At 38.9% G+C, this 17,018-nt stretch overlaps 1 protein-coding gene across 7 annotated transcripts in view; it reads left to right on the forward strand.

The window, feature by feature from the left end:
- The window catches only part of TBL1XR1 (TBL1X/Y related 1), a 168,850-nt gene that overhangs the window by 116,162 nt on the left and 35,670 nt on the right, over positions 1 to 17,018 (forward strand). For 4 of the 7 annotated variants that reach the window (XM_070406776.1, XM_070406775.1, XM_070406774.1 and 1 more), the window contains one exon: positions 10,043 to 10,145. The exons of the other annotated variants lie outside the window; for them this stretch is intronic. In XM_070406776.1, coding sequence (XP_070262877.1) covers positions 10,088 to 10,145 — 58 coding nt within the window. In that variant the 5' untranslated portion in view covers positions 10,043 to 10,087. The remainder of the gene's footprint in view (positions 1 to 10,042; positions 10,146 to 17,018) is intronic. 7 annotated transcript variants of the gene reach the window in all.

The following is a 17,018-nucleotide window of genomic DNA, read 5'->3' on the forward strand; positions in this document are numbered from 1 at the left end:
GGACACTTGATCTATATTAATCAAACCTTTCTGCTACCAGAACAATCTTCTGCATATTTTTACTTCTGCCCCAGAGTTTGCCTAGTATAACCAATTTATGGACACTTGTTTTGATTCACTAGGGTCCACTAGTCTTCATTTTGTCTACTTAGTTTTTTCTCTTGAATCAAGGAATACCTATTTCTTACCTAATAAACTTTTATAAAGGTAGTTCCAGGTAGTTTTTATTTATAACTCTGAGTTTTTTACATCTGGTACCCTTTTCTCTTTATTTTGCCTATATAATTTCTCAGTTTTAAGCAGAGTTTCCATCCATTCATGTGATTGTCCTTTTAAAGTTCTAGCTGTTTCTTTCATATTCTCATAGCATATCTGTTCCAAAGCTAGAATAAGTTTGTTTTAATCGAGAAAATTTTGTTATTTTTCTTGTTTCTTCCCAAACTCAGACCTTTTCCTTCTAGTGGTAGGGGACCACCTTCTTACTTTATTTTCATACCTGACTTGAGTTTCTAGACTTTTCCTTCAGACACTGACAATGGTTTACCTTAAGTCCTATGACTCATTGCTGCTCAATAATTAAAAAATATGTGCCAGAAATATGATCTACCTCTGTTCCTTTAGTGTTTTGATATCTTGTCCGTCTTCATTCCTCTGTCAGTGTATCTTGACTATAATTTTATTTAATCATTCAACATATATTTATTGCATCATGTAGTTTTATATTTTAAAGGGATCTTAGAAGACATCTGAGTAAACAACCACTCCTTTATATGTTTGGGAAGTTAAGTTCACATCTATGGGCAGTGAGGCAGCTCATCAGAGACCTCTGGGTATGAAAGGAAATAGGGCAGTAGTTAATGTCAGTTGAATTTAAATCAAGAGTGATTTGGATTGGTTGCTAGTTTACTGTTCTCAGTATAGTTTTGCTGAGACTTACATTGCCTAATTGAGATTCAGAATTAGTGTTCCCTTTGATCAAATCAGTGGCAACTGTTCTGTTAAAAAATGTTCTGTAAACACCATTTTTGTTTTGTGAAAACCACAAGGTATTGCTGGCTGTACTAAAATAGGCGATTTGACACATGGCCATAGTTTGCAGAACCCGGTCACAGGTGAAACAAATGATTGCCATCAGGAGTCTATTGCTAATGAATAATGATTTGAGATACACCTTGCCTGTGATACACCTTGCAAATGATATACATTTGCCTATGTCTTTATGTAAGTCACTGTTTATAAATGATAGTTTGTCCTAATAAGCATCATACGTAATAAGTACTTAAATGTTTCTTAATGAAGTGGGCTCATTTGTTTTCCCTTTCCCTAATTCTGAGCTCTGACAGTTTTAAAAATTTTCTAATGTACTTCTGTAGGTAAAGCCTATTAAAATGCTTATTAAAAATCGCTATGTGACCTGGTACTCTGTATTGGCCTGCAAGGTTCATATCTAATACCCTATATACTTGTACTGACTAGAATCATTGAAGTTTAGAAGTGAAAGAGATCCTCTACTTCGATTTTTTTCATTTCATAGATGAGGAATAGGCCTAGAAAATTTATGATTTGTCTAAAATCACATAGGCTACCTGAGATCTTGTTTCTCTATTATGTTATCTTTAATTTATATCTACAAGCTCTGGATTACAATGAAAAAGTGAAGGAAAAATAATTTAGAAGTTAATCCCTTCCAAGTTATAAGCATACTTGAAATTCGTAATATTTACCAACTTTGGACTTTTGATGATCATTAATCTGATAACAAAGCAAAATAATCAAAAGGAGAAATTTTCACAGCACAAAAATTACTATAACTATTTTAAAAAAAGAATAATGTTGTTATTCTTTACATAAAATGTCCACATTGCTAGGCACACTCTTAAGAAAATTATTGAGCCCTAGCCAGTTTGGTGCAGTGGATAGAGCCTCTGCCTGTGGACTGAAGGGTCCCAGGTTCAATTCCTGCCAAGGGCACATGCCCAGGTTGCAGGCTCGATCCCCAGTAGGGGGTTTGCAGGAGGCAGCCAATCAATGATTCTCTCTCATCACTGATGTTTCTATCTCTCTCTCCCTCTCCCTTCCTCTCTGAAATCAATAAAAATATATTTTAAAAAATTATCAAAAGATGCTCATGTGTCAAAATTGGAACATTAAAACCTATGCCAGAGTCTGACCATTTTCCTTCATAAGCTATTTTGTCTGCTTTTTATTTAAAGGTGCATATTTCTCTTTGGGCAGGGTTGTGCTATAGATTTTTTATTGGGACATAATATTCAAATTGTTAAACATACCACCTTAAAAAACTTACTGATTTACTATAAAAGGATATATTCTCCTATATAATAGTGTAAGAGTTATGAGATTGGGTCTTTAAAAATATAGCTTAAATTCAGCATTTATCCTAATGTTAAGAAGGGTATAATTTTGTTGTTGTTATGAAGAAATACACTACTTTGCTTCTCTTTGGACTTAATGTTACAGGCAACCATGAAAAGATATTCTTAAAATGCTTGACAGATAAACCATAGTTGTAGTTTAGGGCTAATACACAAGAAAAGTAAATAAGCTTTTGTTATTAATGTTTTAAGATATCAGCCAAATAATTTGATTTTGTACTGTTTTTGTTTTAGTTTAATTAGTATTATATTAAAAATAAGCTGAAATATGTATTTCATTTAGAGTTTAGTGTTTCTTCTCGAGATTATCCGATTGTTTCTAAATCCTAATGTTGTAACTTTACAGTTTACAAAAGTAATTTGGTAAACCTGATTTCATTTAGTCTAGTAAAATTTTGTACAACCTTATAGGATTTAGCATTGCAAAAATTGAGAATGTATTTTATGCACATTTTAAGGTATATTGCCAAAGACTTCAAAGCTAAGTCTTAAAATATACCTTTCTTCATTGTGCCATATTTTATACACACAAAAGCATTATTACCTAACAGTGGTAGAATTTTAATTACTGTTTTTGATGAGGTGGTGGATTAAGGATAATGCATTTTTGGTACTGCTCCTGAGAATGTTTTGTGGCGGTGGGGAGAATGGGGCAGTGGGGACAGGGCAGAAGATTATAAAATAACATATTCTGTTAATCTCATCATCCTTGATAATTACCGAACAGGATGGGTTCCTAAAGATAGAGAGAGGCAAATTGAAAGGAAGATCTTAGCAACTGTGAACTTAATAATTTTAAAGGTCTCTAATGAATGATCAAACAGAGCTTTTAAGAATTTGTGATATAAGATGGGTGTGTATGAGTTTGACAGGGCTGCCATAACAAATGGCCACAGATTCGATGGCTTAAGCAACAGAAATTTATTTTCTTACAGTTCTAGAAGTTGGAAGTCCAAGATGAAGGTGCCAGTGCGTGTGGTATTTATTTTAAGGCCTCTCTCCTTGACTTGCCGATGGCTGCCTTCTCTCTGTTGTCACATGGCCTGTCCTCTGTGCACATGCATCCTGGTGTCTCTTCTCTTATAAGAGCATCATTCATATTGGGGCCATATTCAGATTGGCCTCATTTTAACTTAATCACCTCTAAAGATCCTATCACCAAATGAAGTCCCATTCTGAGGTGCTGGAGGTAAGGGCTTCATAATAGGAATTCTGTGCAGCCCATCGAGTTAATACGCACCATGTCTTCCCCAGTGGATAAATTGATTTAATCTCTCTCCTCACTCTTATTTCCCCACCACATACACTTTTTGTTGTTGTTATGATAGTTTGGTATTTTCACAGTGTGTTTTGGTTTTAACAAGACTATTTGACAGTTTTTTATAACTCAGTAGGTTGCAGGGCAGCAGCTGAACTATTATTTTGCTTCAGATCAGATTGAGAATTCAGCCCCAACAAACAAAATAAATTTGTGTTTAGAAGCTGTTATATTTAGCAGGGTATTGTAGTGGTCTGTTTGTGACTACAGAGACTGGCTGCCCAGTTAGGACTGCTGTTCATATCTAACTCTGTGCCGTTGGCAGTTTATATCATAACTTGGAATTAGGAACTTCTTAGGCCCTTTTAGTGCTAAGAATTACTTTATTTAGCTGTGTCTTCAACATCTATCAGAATACCTGGCACATTGGAAGTCCTGAAATGAAGTATTGACTGAGTGAATAAAATAAATCCGTTAAAAAAATAGTGCTTTAATGCATTTCTCCCCATCATCTTTGTTAATAACATGACCATTTTAGTGTTTACTTTTCACTGGTCACTACCTCACTCCATAAATGCATCTGATCAGCATTTATTTGGATTGGTTTATTACCCCAAAGTGAAGTAAGTACTTTAGCCCCCGCATTATCCACGGTTTCACTTTCCATGCTTTCAGTTACTTGTGGCCAACCAGTCTAACAATATTAAATAGAAAATTCCAAAAATAAACAATTCACAAATTTTAAATTGTGTGCCATTCTGAGTAGCATTATGAAATCTCATGCTATCGTGCTCTGTGCTGCCTGGGATGTGAATCATCCCCCTTTGTCCAGCATCTCCACGCTGTGTATGCTACCTGCCCGTCAGGCACTTCATAGCCATCTTGCTTATCAGATCCACTCTCATGGTATCGCAGTGCTTTTATTTAATAATGACCCCAAATTGCAAGAGTAATGAAGCTGGCAATTCAGATGTGCCAAAGAGAAGCCATAAAGTGCTTCATTTAAGTCAGTGGTTCTCAACCTTCCTAATGCCGTGACCCTTTAATACAGTTCCTCATGTTGTGGTGACCCCCAATTTCATTGTTACAAATTGAACATAATTAAAGCATAGTGATTAATCACAAAAACAATATGTAATTATATATGTGTTTTCCGATGGTCTTAGGCGACCCCTGTGAAAGGGTCGTTCGCCCCCCAAAGGGGTCGCGACCCACAGGTTGAGAACCACTGCTTTAAGTGAAAAAGTGAAAGTTCTCAATGTAATAAGCAAAGGGAAAAAATCCTATGCTGAGGTTGCTAAGATCTATCCTAAGAATGTATTTTCTATTTGAAAAATTGTGAAGAGGGAAAAAGAAATTTGTGCTACTTTTGCAGGTGTGAATACAGGGTTTGGTACTATCTGGGTTTTCAGGCACTGAAGTTCTTGGAATGTGTCCCCATGGATATTGAACATTCAGGTGATTAATTGTACTCTTTTAGTTAATTTTTTTGGTAAAGTCCCTTTCTTTATATCAAGATAGTTGTTACTCTTCCACCATGGTTTCTCATCTCAGTAAATAGAACTACCAGCCATCCAGATGTCCTAAAAGAAACCTTTGAGTCTCCCTTTTCCTCATCCCTGTGTCCAATCAATCACCTTGAGTCGACTTCCTAAGTACCTGGGGAATCCCAGTACTGCCCTCCAGTTCCAGTATAGTCCAGGTTTCTTGGTCTTCAGCTAGATTTCTGCAACCTATCCCTTTGCTCCCTTTTCCAGTCCAGTTTCCTTCCAGTCTATTCTTCATATCACAGCCAGGATAATCTTTTTAAAGTTTAAATCAGTCCTGGCCAGATGGCTTCGTTGCATGGAACATCGTCCCATGCACCGAAAGGTTGTTGGATTGATTCCTGGTCAAGGCACATAGCTAGGTTGTGGGTTGGTCAGGGCATGTACCTGAGGCAACTAATCGATGTTTCTCTTTCCATAGATCCATCCCTCCCTCCCTCTCTCCCTCCCTCTCTAAAGTAAATGAAAACATATCCTTGCGTGAGGATTTAAAAAAGTAAATCAGGTCATTCACCTACTGTCTTACAACCTTGTCAGTGCATTCGTTTTCTCTAGGTGATGCTTTTAAGGCCCTTCAGAATACGGGTTTTGTTTCAAGCCTCAGTTCATGTTTTGTTACTCTTTCCTCACCCAGTCCTTTCCTTGACATTGGTGCTCACTGAATTGCTTCCATTCCTGGCTTCCTCACCAAAACTTTCCTGTTCTCCCTTTGCTCCTGTCTGTCCTTCAGGTTGAAACACCAGTGCCACTTTCCCTAGGCTGTATTCCCAGACTGCTAAATCGGTTAGGGTTTCCTGTGTGCACCCACTGGAAAATTCTTCCTGCCTCCTTGTCTTTCTTCCTTTCTGAGCTACAAGCTGGATGATGCTTGGTCACCACTCTTTCCACAATGTAGGGCAGTAGCAGTTCCTGTCACGGAGGAGCTTACTGAAATGTTTGGTTAATTTGTGATTTTTTAAAGTATCCTGTGAACTCTGCCTCATGAAGGATCCATGATGTGGCAGAGCAATCTGCATGGGCCCTTAAATGCTTGGAAACAAATCAAAAGAAAAATATTTTATGACAACAAATCATATAACATTGAAATATCGGTGTCACTAAATAAAGTTTTATTGGAACATAATCACACTCATTTGCTACTGCTGTTGTGCTATAGCCGCAGGGTTGGGTAGTATGTTTGTGTGTTGCAAATCCTAACATGTTCACTATCTGGCTCTGTACAAAGAGAGGTTGCTGAGTACTGCTTTAGGTAACTCTGTGACCTGAGAATGGATAAGTATAGTTAGCCATATTAAAGTTATATCTCAATTTCCTTTTTCCCCTTTCTCTGGGTTCTAGGTTTAAGGATGTACATTAAGATAAAAGCACATCATTTGAGTTTTCAGAATTGTATTCCAACCTCACTGCCTTAAAGACCTAGAGCTTTTGGAAACTTGAACATTACAGATTAGATGTTGACAAAATTGAGACTTCAAATCCTATGAAATTATGTAGACACTAGAGGCCTGGTGCATGAAATTCGTGCACCTGGGACGGGGGCGGGGGGTGTGTGTCCCCCAGCCCGGCCTGCACCCTCTCCAATCCAGGACCCCCTCGAGGGATGTCCGACTGCCAGTTTAGACAGTCGGGCATCCCTCTCGCAATCCAGGACCACTGGCTCCTAACCACTCGCCTGCCTACCTGCCTAATGCCCCCAACTGCCCTCCCCTGCCAGCCTGGTTGCCCCCAATGGCTCTCTCCTGCCGGCCTGGTCACCCTCAATGGCCCTACCCTGCCAGCCTGGTTGCCCCGAACTGTCCTCCCCTGCAGGCCAGTTCGCCCCCAACTGCCCTCCCCTGTCTGCTTGATTTTGCCCCCAACAGCCCTTCTCTGCCGGCCTGATCTTGCCCCCAACTGTCCTCCCATGCCGTCCTGATCGCCCCTAACTGCCTCTGCCTTGGCTTTGTCTGGAAGGAAGTCAGATGTCCAGAATATGGCCGGTCGACCTTTTCTAATTAGCATGTTACCCTTTTATTAGTATAGATAGATTATGTAGGATAGGATTGCTTAAATGGGGGGGGGGGGGCTTTTTCAGCAGGAGGAGATGCTCTTGGCAGACAAAAATACGTAACCCCTATATCTGGACTGATAGCCAGGCATATGCGCTATACTGCCAAACTGGTTATAAAAAAATTGAACCGCTTTCTTACACCTTACACCAAACAGTTGGCACCCTTAAAACCTCTCCACAGCCTCCACCTTAGGTTCTGCCTTTGCAGTTCACCCAGATTAGGTTCTGATTGGTCAATTTCTATGCCAGTTAGCATCAAAAAGTCCACCTTTTAGGCAGCCATTGGCTGCTCGCAGTTGACCCAGATTTGGTTCTGATTGGTCTGTTTCTGTGCCAATCAGCGTCAAAAGCTCCGCCTCCTAGGCAGCCATTGGCTCCTCTGGGAAATTTAGAACAGCTCCACCTTCACATTGGCGCCAGCCCTTCAGTCACTCCCCAGTCCGCTACTGGGTGTATCTCTGGCTGCTCTGAGAAGCGGCACCTCAGGTCTGTGCTGGTGACAATTTTGAATTCTTATCCCTGACCTAACCTTCTTACAGTGCGAGCTCTGTGAAGGCAAGCATTTGTCTTTTCATTCTTAGTTCACTCATAGACTTTACCTGTGCCTATGCATCTATGCTAGCACCACATGGTGACTGGTCCAAAGGTCGTTTCTGTCGTCATGGTTATTGACTATATATATATATATATATATATATATATATATATATATATATATACACACACACACACACACACACACACACACACACACACACACATACTAGAGGCCCGGTGCACAAAAATTTGTGCACTCGGGGCGGGGGGGGCCTTCAGCCGGCCTGTGCCCTCTCACAGTCTGGGACCCCTCGGGAGATAACGACCTGCTGGCTTAGGCTTGCTCCCGGGTGGCAGAGGGCAGGCCCAATCCCTAGGTGCAGCCCCTGGTCCAGCTCAGAGCAGGGCCGATTGGGGAGTTGGGGCACTGCCCCCTGTCATGCACAGAGCAGGGCGGATTGGGAGGTTGCGATGCCACCCTCAGTCACGTTCAGGGTAGGGCCGATTGGGGGGTTGGGGCACCACCCCCTGTCACACTCAAGGCAGGGTCGATGGGGAGGTTGCGGCGCCACCCCGTGTCACACACAAAGCAGGGCCAATCGGGGTTGGGGCGCTGCCCCCTGTCACGCACAGAGCAGGGTCGATCGGGGGTTGGGGAGCTCCCCCCTGTCACGCACAGAGCAGGGCCCATCAGGGGGTTGGGGAGCTCCCCCCTGTCACGCATAGAGTAGGGCCGATAGGGGAGTTGGGGCACCGCCCCCTGTCACACACAGAGCAGGGCGGATCAGGGGGTTGGGGTGCTGCCCTCTATCACCCACAGAGCAGGGCCGATCAGGGGGTTGGGGCGCCGCCACTCTCACACTCAGGGCAGGGCCGATGGGAAGGTTATGGCTCTACCCCGTCACACACAGAGCAGGGCCCGTGGGGGGGGTGTTGGGGTGCCGCACCCTGTCACACACAGAGCCGCAGGGTGATCAGGGGGTTGGGGAGCTCCCCCCTATCAGGCACAGAGCAGGGCTGATCAGGGGGTTGGGGTGCCTTCCCCTGTCACGAACAGAGCAGGGCGGATAGGGAGGTTGTGGGTCCGCCCCCTGTCACACACAGAGCCACAGGGCGATTGGGGGTTTGGGCACTGCCCCCTGTCACGCTGATCCCAGTGCCGGGAGGCATATTACCCTTTTACAATATAGGATGGAGGCCTGGTGCATGGGTAGAGGTTGGCTGGTTTGCCCTGAAGGGTGTCCTGGATCAAGATGGGGGGTCCCCACTGGGGTGCCTGGCCAACCTGGATGAGGGGATGATGGCTGTTTGCAACTGGTCACACACCCTTCAGGGTGGGGGTCCCCACTGGGATGCCTGGCCAGTCTGGGTGAGGGGCTGAGGGCCGTTTTCAGGCTGGTGGGTGACTGAAGCTCCCAACCGCTCCTTTTTTTCTTTTTTTTTTTTTTTTTTTTTATTCTGGGCCAAGGCCTCTGCTGCTGAAAGCAGATATCTGGTTTGTTTCAGTTCTATAATCGAAACACTGTATCTCCAGCTCTGAGATCCCGGCCGGCTGAAAGCTGGTTTCTGGGGTTTTGTTTAGCTTCTATATTTGTTACAATGTTTCAAACTGCCAGCTCAGAGGCCGGCAAGGCAGGCCGGGAACGTTGGAGTCCTCCTTCACTGAAGCAAGCAAGCCTTATGTTCGCTTCGAGCTGCCTGGCTGCTGGCCTCCATCTTGGCTGGCAGTTAATTTGCATATCGCCCTGATTAGCCAGTGGGAAGGGTAGCGGATGTACGGCTAATTACCATGTTTCTCTTTTATTAGATAGGAGATATATATATAAAACCTTATGTAGACACAATTGGCTCACTCCCTAACCCATCCCCAGCCAGTGGTCTAGAATCTATCTTGTCTAAATAAATAATATTCTGATTCTTAAAATTTACTATTTTTACAGTTAAGGAGAATAAAGGAACAACTTTTTATGCTGTTTGATATAATAATTAAAATGTGATGCTAAAGCCCTTTTATAAAATTTGAATCATTTTTGTCAGTATATTATCTTGCAGAAAAATAGACCCAGCCTTGTTTTGGTTGTATAATCTATTACTAACTGTTGGAAGTAACTTTATTTGTTAGGGTTATTATGAGGCAATATAGAACCTTCTTTTTTTCATCATTTAATACAATCAAATGGTTTTTACAACATTGTTTACATTTTGTTTAAAAATATTTTATTGAGAAAATACTTAATTAACTTTGTTTTATTTTTAGGGTTATATCCTGTGTTGTGACCTCATGGTTTAAGTGGGAATAAAGATGAGTATAAGCAGTGATGAGGTCAACTTCTTGGTATATAGATACTTGCAAGAGTCAGGTGAGTACTTTCATAAAATAAATAGGCCTCCAATTATTTTAATATTCTCAAAATAACCTTTTATGCATTTGAAATTTGTATCAGTCCAAACTGTTGAACTTTGTATGTTTCCTTAAATGTCTGGACTGCCATTTTAAAGCTATGTGTTACTGCATGGTTTAACTCTCTGACTCTTTCAAATATGTTGGCATCATCTCAGGCAAATATTGGTAACAAATGGTTTGGCTTTCACTGTTCAAATACCATTTTTATAATTTGTTATGAAGTGAGATTATTGTATACAGAACATATAAACTCTCAGATGTCATCAATTTACTAATGTATATTTAGAATTCTTAGCTAAATGTTTTTGGTCCTAATTGTAGTTAGTATTTGAAAAGCTAAATTAGACATTTTTTCAGAATGTTTTCATAAGTATTATCCCAATTGATTAAGTGTATCTTTGACCTGAATTCTAACTAAATGTATTTATTGAGGGATAATTACTAAATATAAATCATTGAAAGTCATTTGTAATAAATATTAAATAAATAATTAAGTTTTCTAGACAGATTAATAGATGTTGTTATAAATAGAAGGAAAACTATAAGGGGAGATACGAGATGTATTAAGCAAAAAAAAAAAGTAACAGTCTAAGAAGTTAAGCTTGGGTTGGATGGGTCATAGGATGGTGGAAAAGATTGACTGCAATGTAAGTGCAGATTGTTAGCATGAGTTGGAATTATTCAGGGTTTGAATATGTCACACTGGAGTGGTTGAGTTTTAGAAATTATAGCCTAAATTTATTGCAAGGTTTAATAGTAAAGTGTGGTGTGGTATAAAAAATACAATTTTTGTAGTTGTGTGTGAGGGAAGATAGAAGGATTAGAATAGGACATTGAATTCACAGTTTTGGTTTTGAAACTCATTATTCTTCTTAGGGCTTAGGTAGTTGTCCTTCCTTGTATAGGAAGTGCAAACGTGGGCTCAGATCCTAGATCCCACTGCTTGCTGAGATGTTCTCAGCTGCACCCTGGTTGTGAGCTTTTTCTTATTCTCAAGTACCACCACTGTGCCTCTCTGGCCTGGAACAGCTGGGAAAGTGATAGCCAACAAGGGCAGGGAGGAGAAAAGGGAAAAGAAACGAAAGGAACCAGCTGATGCAAAATAACTTGCTATGAAGCGCTGAAATTAATAGATCTTGTTTTGTTTCGTTTTTGAAGGCAGATCCAATGAGGACATCCATATAATATTTTGAATAAGATAAAAATGATTAATAAAGTGGGAAAAGGAGCGACCTAGTGAATGTTACATATAAACATGTATGCACATGTTTGGATATTGTTATGTAGTACTTTTGGGATAAAATGTAAAGAAATTGTTGGGCCAAAACAAACTACTTTTTATGCCTTTGAGTCTGACCACTATTTAAGCCAGAGTTTTGAGGCCTTGGAAACTAAAGCAAAATACATTGTGAAGGATCAGTTGATGGGACATATATTGCAGTGGCTTGTTAGGTGGTTTGTAAAGGCGGTTATTTAGGCTGAACCATATGAAACTGCTGTTTCAAGAGATCAGGAACAGTGGAATAGTGCAGCAGCACCCTGTGGTTCCACCCGTGTTGGTGAAATAGGGGAAAGTGAAGTTAGGGATGTTAAGGAACACTCACATCTTCCTGCTTCCTCATGCTGCTACAAGAAAATTCAGCAAGTAAAGGGGACAGTAAAGTAATACTCCGGATTAATTTCTGAAAGAGTACCAAGTGACTAAATATTACCAAGTATTCTTAAGAACAAAAAAAGAAAAAAAACTTTTTAAAGTTGCTGATGTTCTTAGAGAAAACCCTTATAAATTCCAAGTCTTACAATGTGTTATGTTGCAATAAAAATAAGGCAAGAATTATATTTTAAAAAGTTTTGTAAGATAGACTGATAGTTATCATATTAAGTCCTTTATAATTGTTTACTGTATTCTTAATTATTCTTTATGTATTCTTGAAAAGGTTTTATACTTTATACAGCAGTATACTGGTGATGAAGTATGATGTTAAGCCACATCTCTGAAAATGTGAAACCAGTCCTTTCATAAAATTTGTAACTTTATAGGAGAAAATGAGACTCAAATGATGACATTTTTTATCCTCACCTGAGGCTATGTTTATTGCTTTGAGAGAGAGAGAGAGAGGCATTGATCTGTTGTCTTCCATATTCACGTTGACAAGAACTAGAACCCACAACCTTTTGGTGTATGGGAAGACACTCAAACCAACTGAGCCACCCTGCCAGGGCTCAACTGATGACATTTTGATTTACTGCACTTTTTCTTATCATAAATTTAAGAATCGCCTAGACCAGAATTCTAAAGTTTGATCCTTGGACCACCTGTATCAGAATCACATAGAAAACAGTGAATGGGGCCCAAGAATCTGCATTTTACGAATCTGCAGGTGATTCTAAGGCAGTGATGGCAAACCTTTTGAGCTTGGCGTGTCAGCATTTTAAAAACTCTAACTTAACTCTGGTGCCGTGTCACATATAGAAATTTTTTGATATTTGCAACCATAGTAAAACAAAGATTTATGTTTTTGATATTTATTTTATATATTTAAATGCCATTTAACAAAGAAAAATCAACCAAAAAAATGAGTTCGTGTGTCACCTCTGACACGCGTGTCATAGGATTGCCATCACTGTTAAGGCATAATAAAGTTTGAAAGCCCCTGGTCTATATTAATTAGTTGTAGGACAATTGGAACTTGACAGACAAGTATGTAGCTGTTCACAATATCTTGAAAGAAAAATTATATCTAGTAACCATTTGAGAGAAAATAGAAACCATGAAAGGTACACATTGAGATTTGGAATGTGAGACTATCTCCTGAAGAGGTAGCTGCCAGTAAAAGTGGTGTATTTGTATTTGTAGGTAAGGTTTTCCAGGAATGATGAGGCATGTTTATATCATAAAGGATACTATCAGACTTCTTTTGAAATTACTTCTAGAAATAGGAGATGGGAAAAGTTTAAAACATATATAGTTCTGTCAGGTTTCTGACAGAGCTCAGAATCTAACCCATCTCAGGACTCCCACTGCTCCAAAGGCTTGTTCTTGGTTCCGATTTCCATTTGTATATAAAAATTGCCATGTTTGCAATTGATTCTATCTTGGAATCACATAGTCCAGAAATTCCTTTATCACAAAGGATACTTACTGAGACTTAGTCATTAAATATGTAAGAAATATGATGTAAATTACTTTTTTAAGCCATAAATATTTCTCTTAAAAGATTTAAAGCAATATAGAAGAAACTAGAATCTTGCTATTTCCCCATAAGAGAGTACTGAATTGGATTAGGAGATATGAAAAAAGAAATCATGACAAAGACAGTGTCTGTGTAAAGACATTAAATAACTGGTTTGCAAAGACTTACCACAAAGGAAAATAAAATTTCCTTCTTCTTTGTCTCATTCTCTAAAAGCAATCAGTCAGAAATTCCAAAAAGCACCTTATGAACATTTGATTCTGTTTTGCTAAAGGTGGGATTTAGAAATTTTTCAGTAAGAACGTCTAATATTTGTTCTCAACAAGCAGTGTTTAACTGACTGGATGATGGTATCCAGCTCCAGAGGGGATAAATTACCTGAATTGTTCTCATCTTAAATACTTTCTGTGGTGAGCATTTTACTATTGTGACTCTTATCACCATTAGAAGATACACTTTGTTCAAAGCCCCCCTCTTCCCCCCCAAATTACTTAATTTCTCAGATCTTCAGTTGCCACATCTATAAACTTTGTTGCTTGTTAAAAAGGGATTACATTGTGATATATGACCTCACATATATTATAGACGTCTGTTTGAAATAAGCCATTCTCCCCTATTCATTAAAACGAGTTAAGAGAAAAGTCTGTTCATTGTAGGATGTTTATATTAAGGGTTGCCACTTTTTATTTTTCTCAATTTTACCTCTAGAAAGTTCACCCTAAGCAAATTACTTTGCTCATCATCATTCTGTACTTTTGTGAATTAGAGTTATATATTCAACAAAGTGAAAATATTTTACATGTCGCACTGTGAGTACGATTGACTTGATTCAGTATGCTCCTTTATTTAGTGCTCACCCATGAGCATTAGTAACTTGATTGCCCTTAATAACTCATAAACTAGAAACCATATGCAGAATAAATGCTAAGTAGTACACACTAAATTATATCTATATAACAGCTCCTAATACAGTGATACTTTTAGAAGAGCTAAACTGGTTTGGACTTTTTTTAAGCCCCCCATCTCTCCCTCCTTTGCATTTTGTTGTTTCCCTGGACTCTGATGTAGTTATTCACGGTTTTAGTTTACTTTTTTCTAGAGAAGTTGTTCCTGGCAATTATTTGTGAACTTTGTGGCACCCCCCTTTTTTGTTCCTTTGTGTAATATATAATTTTATTTTGCCTAAATTGTGTATTTGGTTTGGGGGAGAATTCTTCATTGTAGATTTAACTGTTGTCTTTTGCGTGTTTGTTTATGATATACTTGAATGTTGGATATTATGAAGAGTTGTATTTGAAGACTAACTGGAAAATGCAAAAACAGCATGTCCTTATTACTGAGTTATTTTCTAGATTGTGATTCTGAATACTATTATTTTGTTTTAATTCCCCTGTTTTTAGAGCTGAGGTTCATCTTGCCATACAGTCTCTATGAGAAAGTAACGATATATGTAGGTTTAAAGGGTTTGGTTCATGGAAGAGCATCTTGTCTCCTGCACCCCACTCTCTGAACTCTCCACTGTGTTCTGCCCTTTACAAAGGGATGGCGCATTTCCCGGGATATAGGCCTTGCACCACACCACTTTTTCTGAGATGGTGCTTACTTCCCATGTCCTATTTGTTTATAACGGGTGGGGAACGTCTGGCCCTCGGACCGTATAAGGCCCGAGAAATCATTTGGTCTAGCCCCGCCAAGGTATTAGGGGTGAGTTAATTAAATGTTTGAACAAATATAGCAGGCTAATTTTTAAGTTGTTGATTTTGTATAACCCATGAATAATGTTATAAATATCCAAATGGCCCTTGGTAGAAAAAAGGTTCCCTACCCCTGGTTCATAAGATCACCCATACACACTTAATTTAGAAAGAGAGAATCATTGATTGGCTGCCTCCTGCACACCCCCTACTGGGGATCGAGCCCGCAACCCGGGCATGTGCCCTTTACTGGAATTGAACTCGGGACCCTTCAGTCCATAGGCTGATGTTCTATCCACTGAGCCAAACCAGCTGGGGCAATAATTTAATGATTTCTGTTTTAACCCCTGCAATGGCTAGTAAAATGTCAGCAATCAAGTGACAGTGTGGTTTCTCTTGGCTCAGATACAGGTAACTGGGCTAGATTAACATTCCTGTCCACATACCCTCCTGCTGGTGCCATTTATAAACAGTCTGGACCACCAGACAGGATGGAGTCAGATGAAACTGGCTATAGTAATGTGCCTCTAGCCATGAAGAACTGGAGTGAGGAAAGCTCGGATCTGGAATATCCACCTTTAATCTTTCTTTTAATTTAAATGAGTAGTAGAATGGTCAGCTACAAAAGAATAAGTAGTTACACAGTTTTGCTTTATAAGCAAATAAAATATGCATTAACATTTGACATATAGTTGTTGTATACATGGCTAATTAACAATAAACAGCAAACAGTTGTCATAAATGTTAGCAGTTACTGTACTTTTATACTTCCAAATCAGTTCTTTTTTGTCACCTGAATGACTATTTTTCTCTGATTGATAGAGGAAATTTCAATTACGTGTTTCCGGCTGATATACTTGTTAAAAGACAACTTTAATAGTTGCCAAACAGAACTTGTCCAATCTAAATAATAATCTTTCTGTTTTTCTTTTAAAGAATATCCAGCATAGTGAGAGTATAAGGAAACAAATTTTGATGGCATTATACATTTGCACAATTTTGGGGGGAAAGCAGTTTGGCAATCATGAAAACTCCTTTAAAATGCTAATATACATCCCTTTCAACTTTTGAGGGAGTCCATCCGAAGGAGAAAAGAAATTATACCTGGCAAAAACCTATACACATATTGAAGCAAGATTCTTTTTAATAGTGAATATTGGAAAAGTCCAACTGTCCAGCTTTGGGATGAATTTACTAAATTTATTGGTTGAATATTATAATAATAAAATTATTTCAGAAAATATGATTTAAACGAAATGTTTATAGTTGTATGTATGTTTAAGAGCAAAATTAGGGCACAAAATTATACAGCCAATGTATTATAATTTTTTTTGGGGGGGGGAACAATATGTAAAGAAAAAAAGAAATATAAACATATTAATAGTTGCATTGGGTTTTGGTATTGTATTATTTTTTTCTTCACATTTTCCTCTATTTTGTTTTTTGTAAGTGCTGAGTCTAACTCTTCAGCATCAAAGATCCCCTATAGGATGATTTCCCCTATTTTCTTTTACCTTTTCTGAAATCTTCAAGCATTTGATTGTGGAACTTTGTTGTTGTTGTTCAAGAATGTTTTTATTTTTCTTGGACAATAAACCCGTGAGAGGAATTGATGGATCATATTGTAATTCTAACTTTAATTTGTTTACTTTTCAATTGCAGTTGATATACAATATTATATTAGTTTTAGGTGTACAACATAGTGATTAGACATTTATATGACTTCTGAAATGATCCCCCAATAAGTCTAGTACCCACCTGGCACTATACGTAGTTATTACAATATTTTTTACTGTATTCCCTGTGCTTTTACATCCCCATGACTAATGATTGTGGAACTTTTAGAGTAAAAAATTCTGGGTCTGTAGGACATAGGTGGAAATGGATTTGGGGTTAAGGGTGTGTGTGAAGTTGGGAACAGGGATAGCATTATTTAGGGTT

Source organism: Myotis yumanensis, unplaced genomic scaffold (assembly GCF_028538775.1).
Source record: "Myotis yumanensis isolate MYYU_CA2020_CCGP unplaced genomic scaffold, mMyoYum1.0.hap1 SCAF_2, whole genome shotgun sequence".
NCBI lineage: Eukaryota > Metazoa > Chordata > Mammalia > Chiroptera > Vespertilionidae > Myotis > Myotis yumanensis.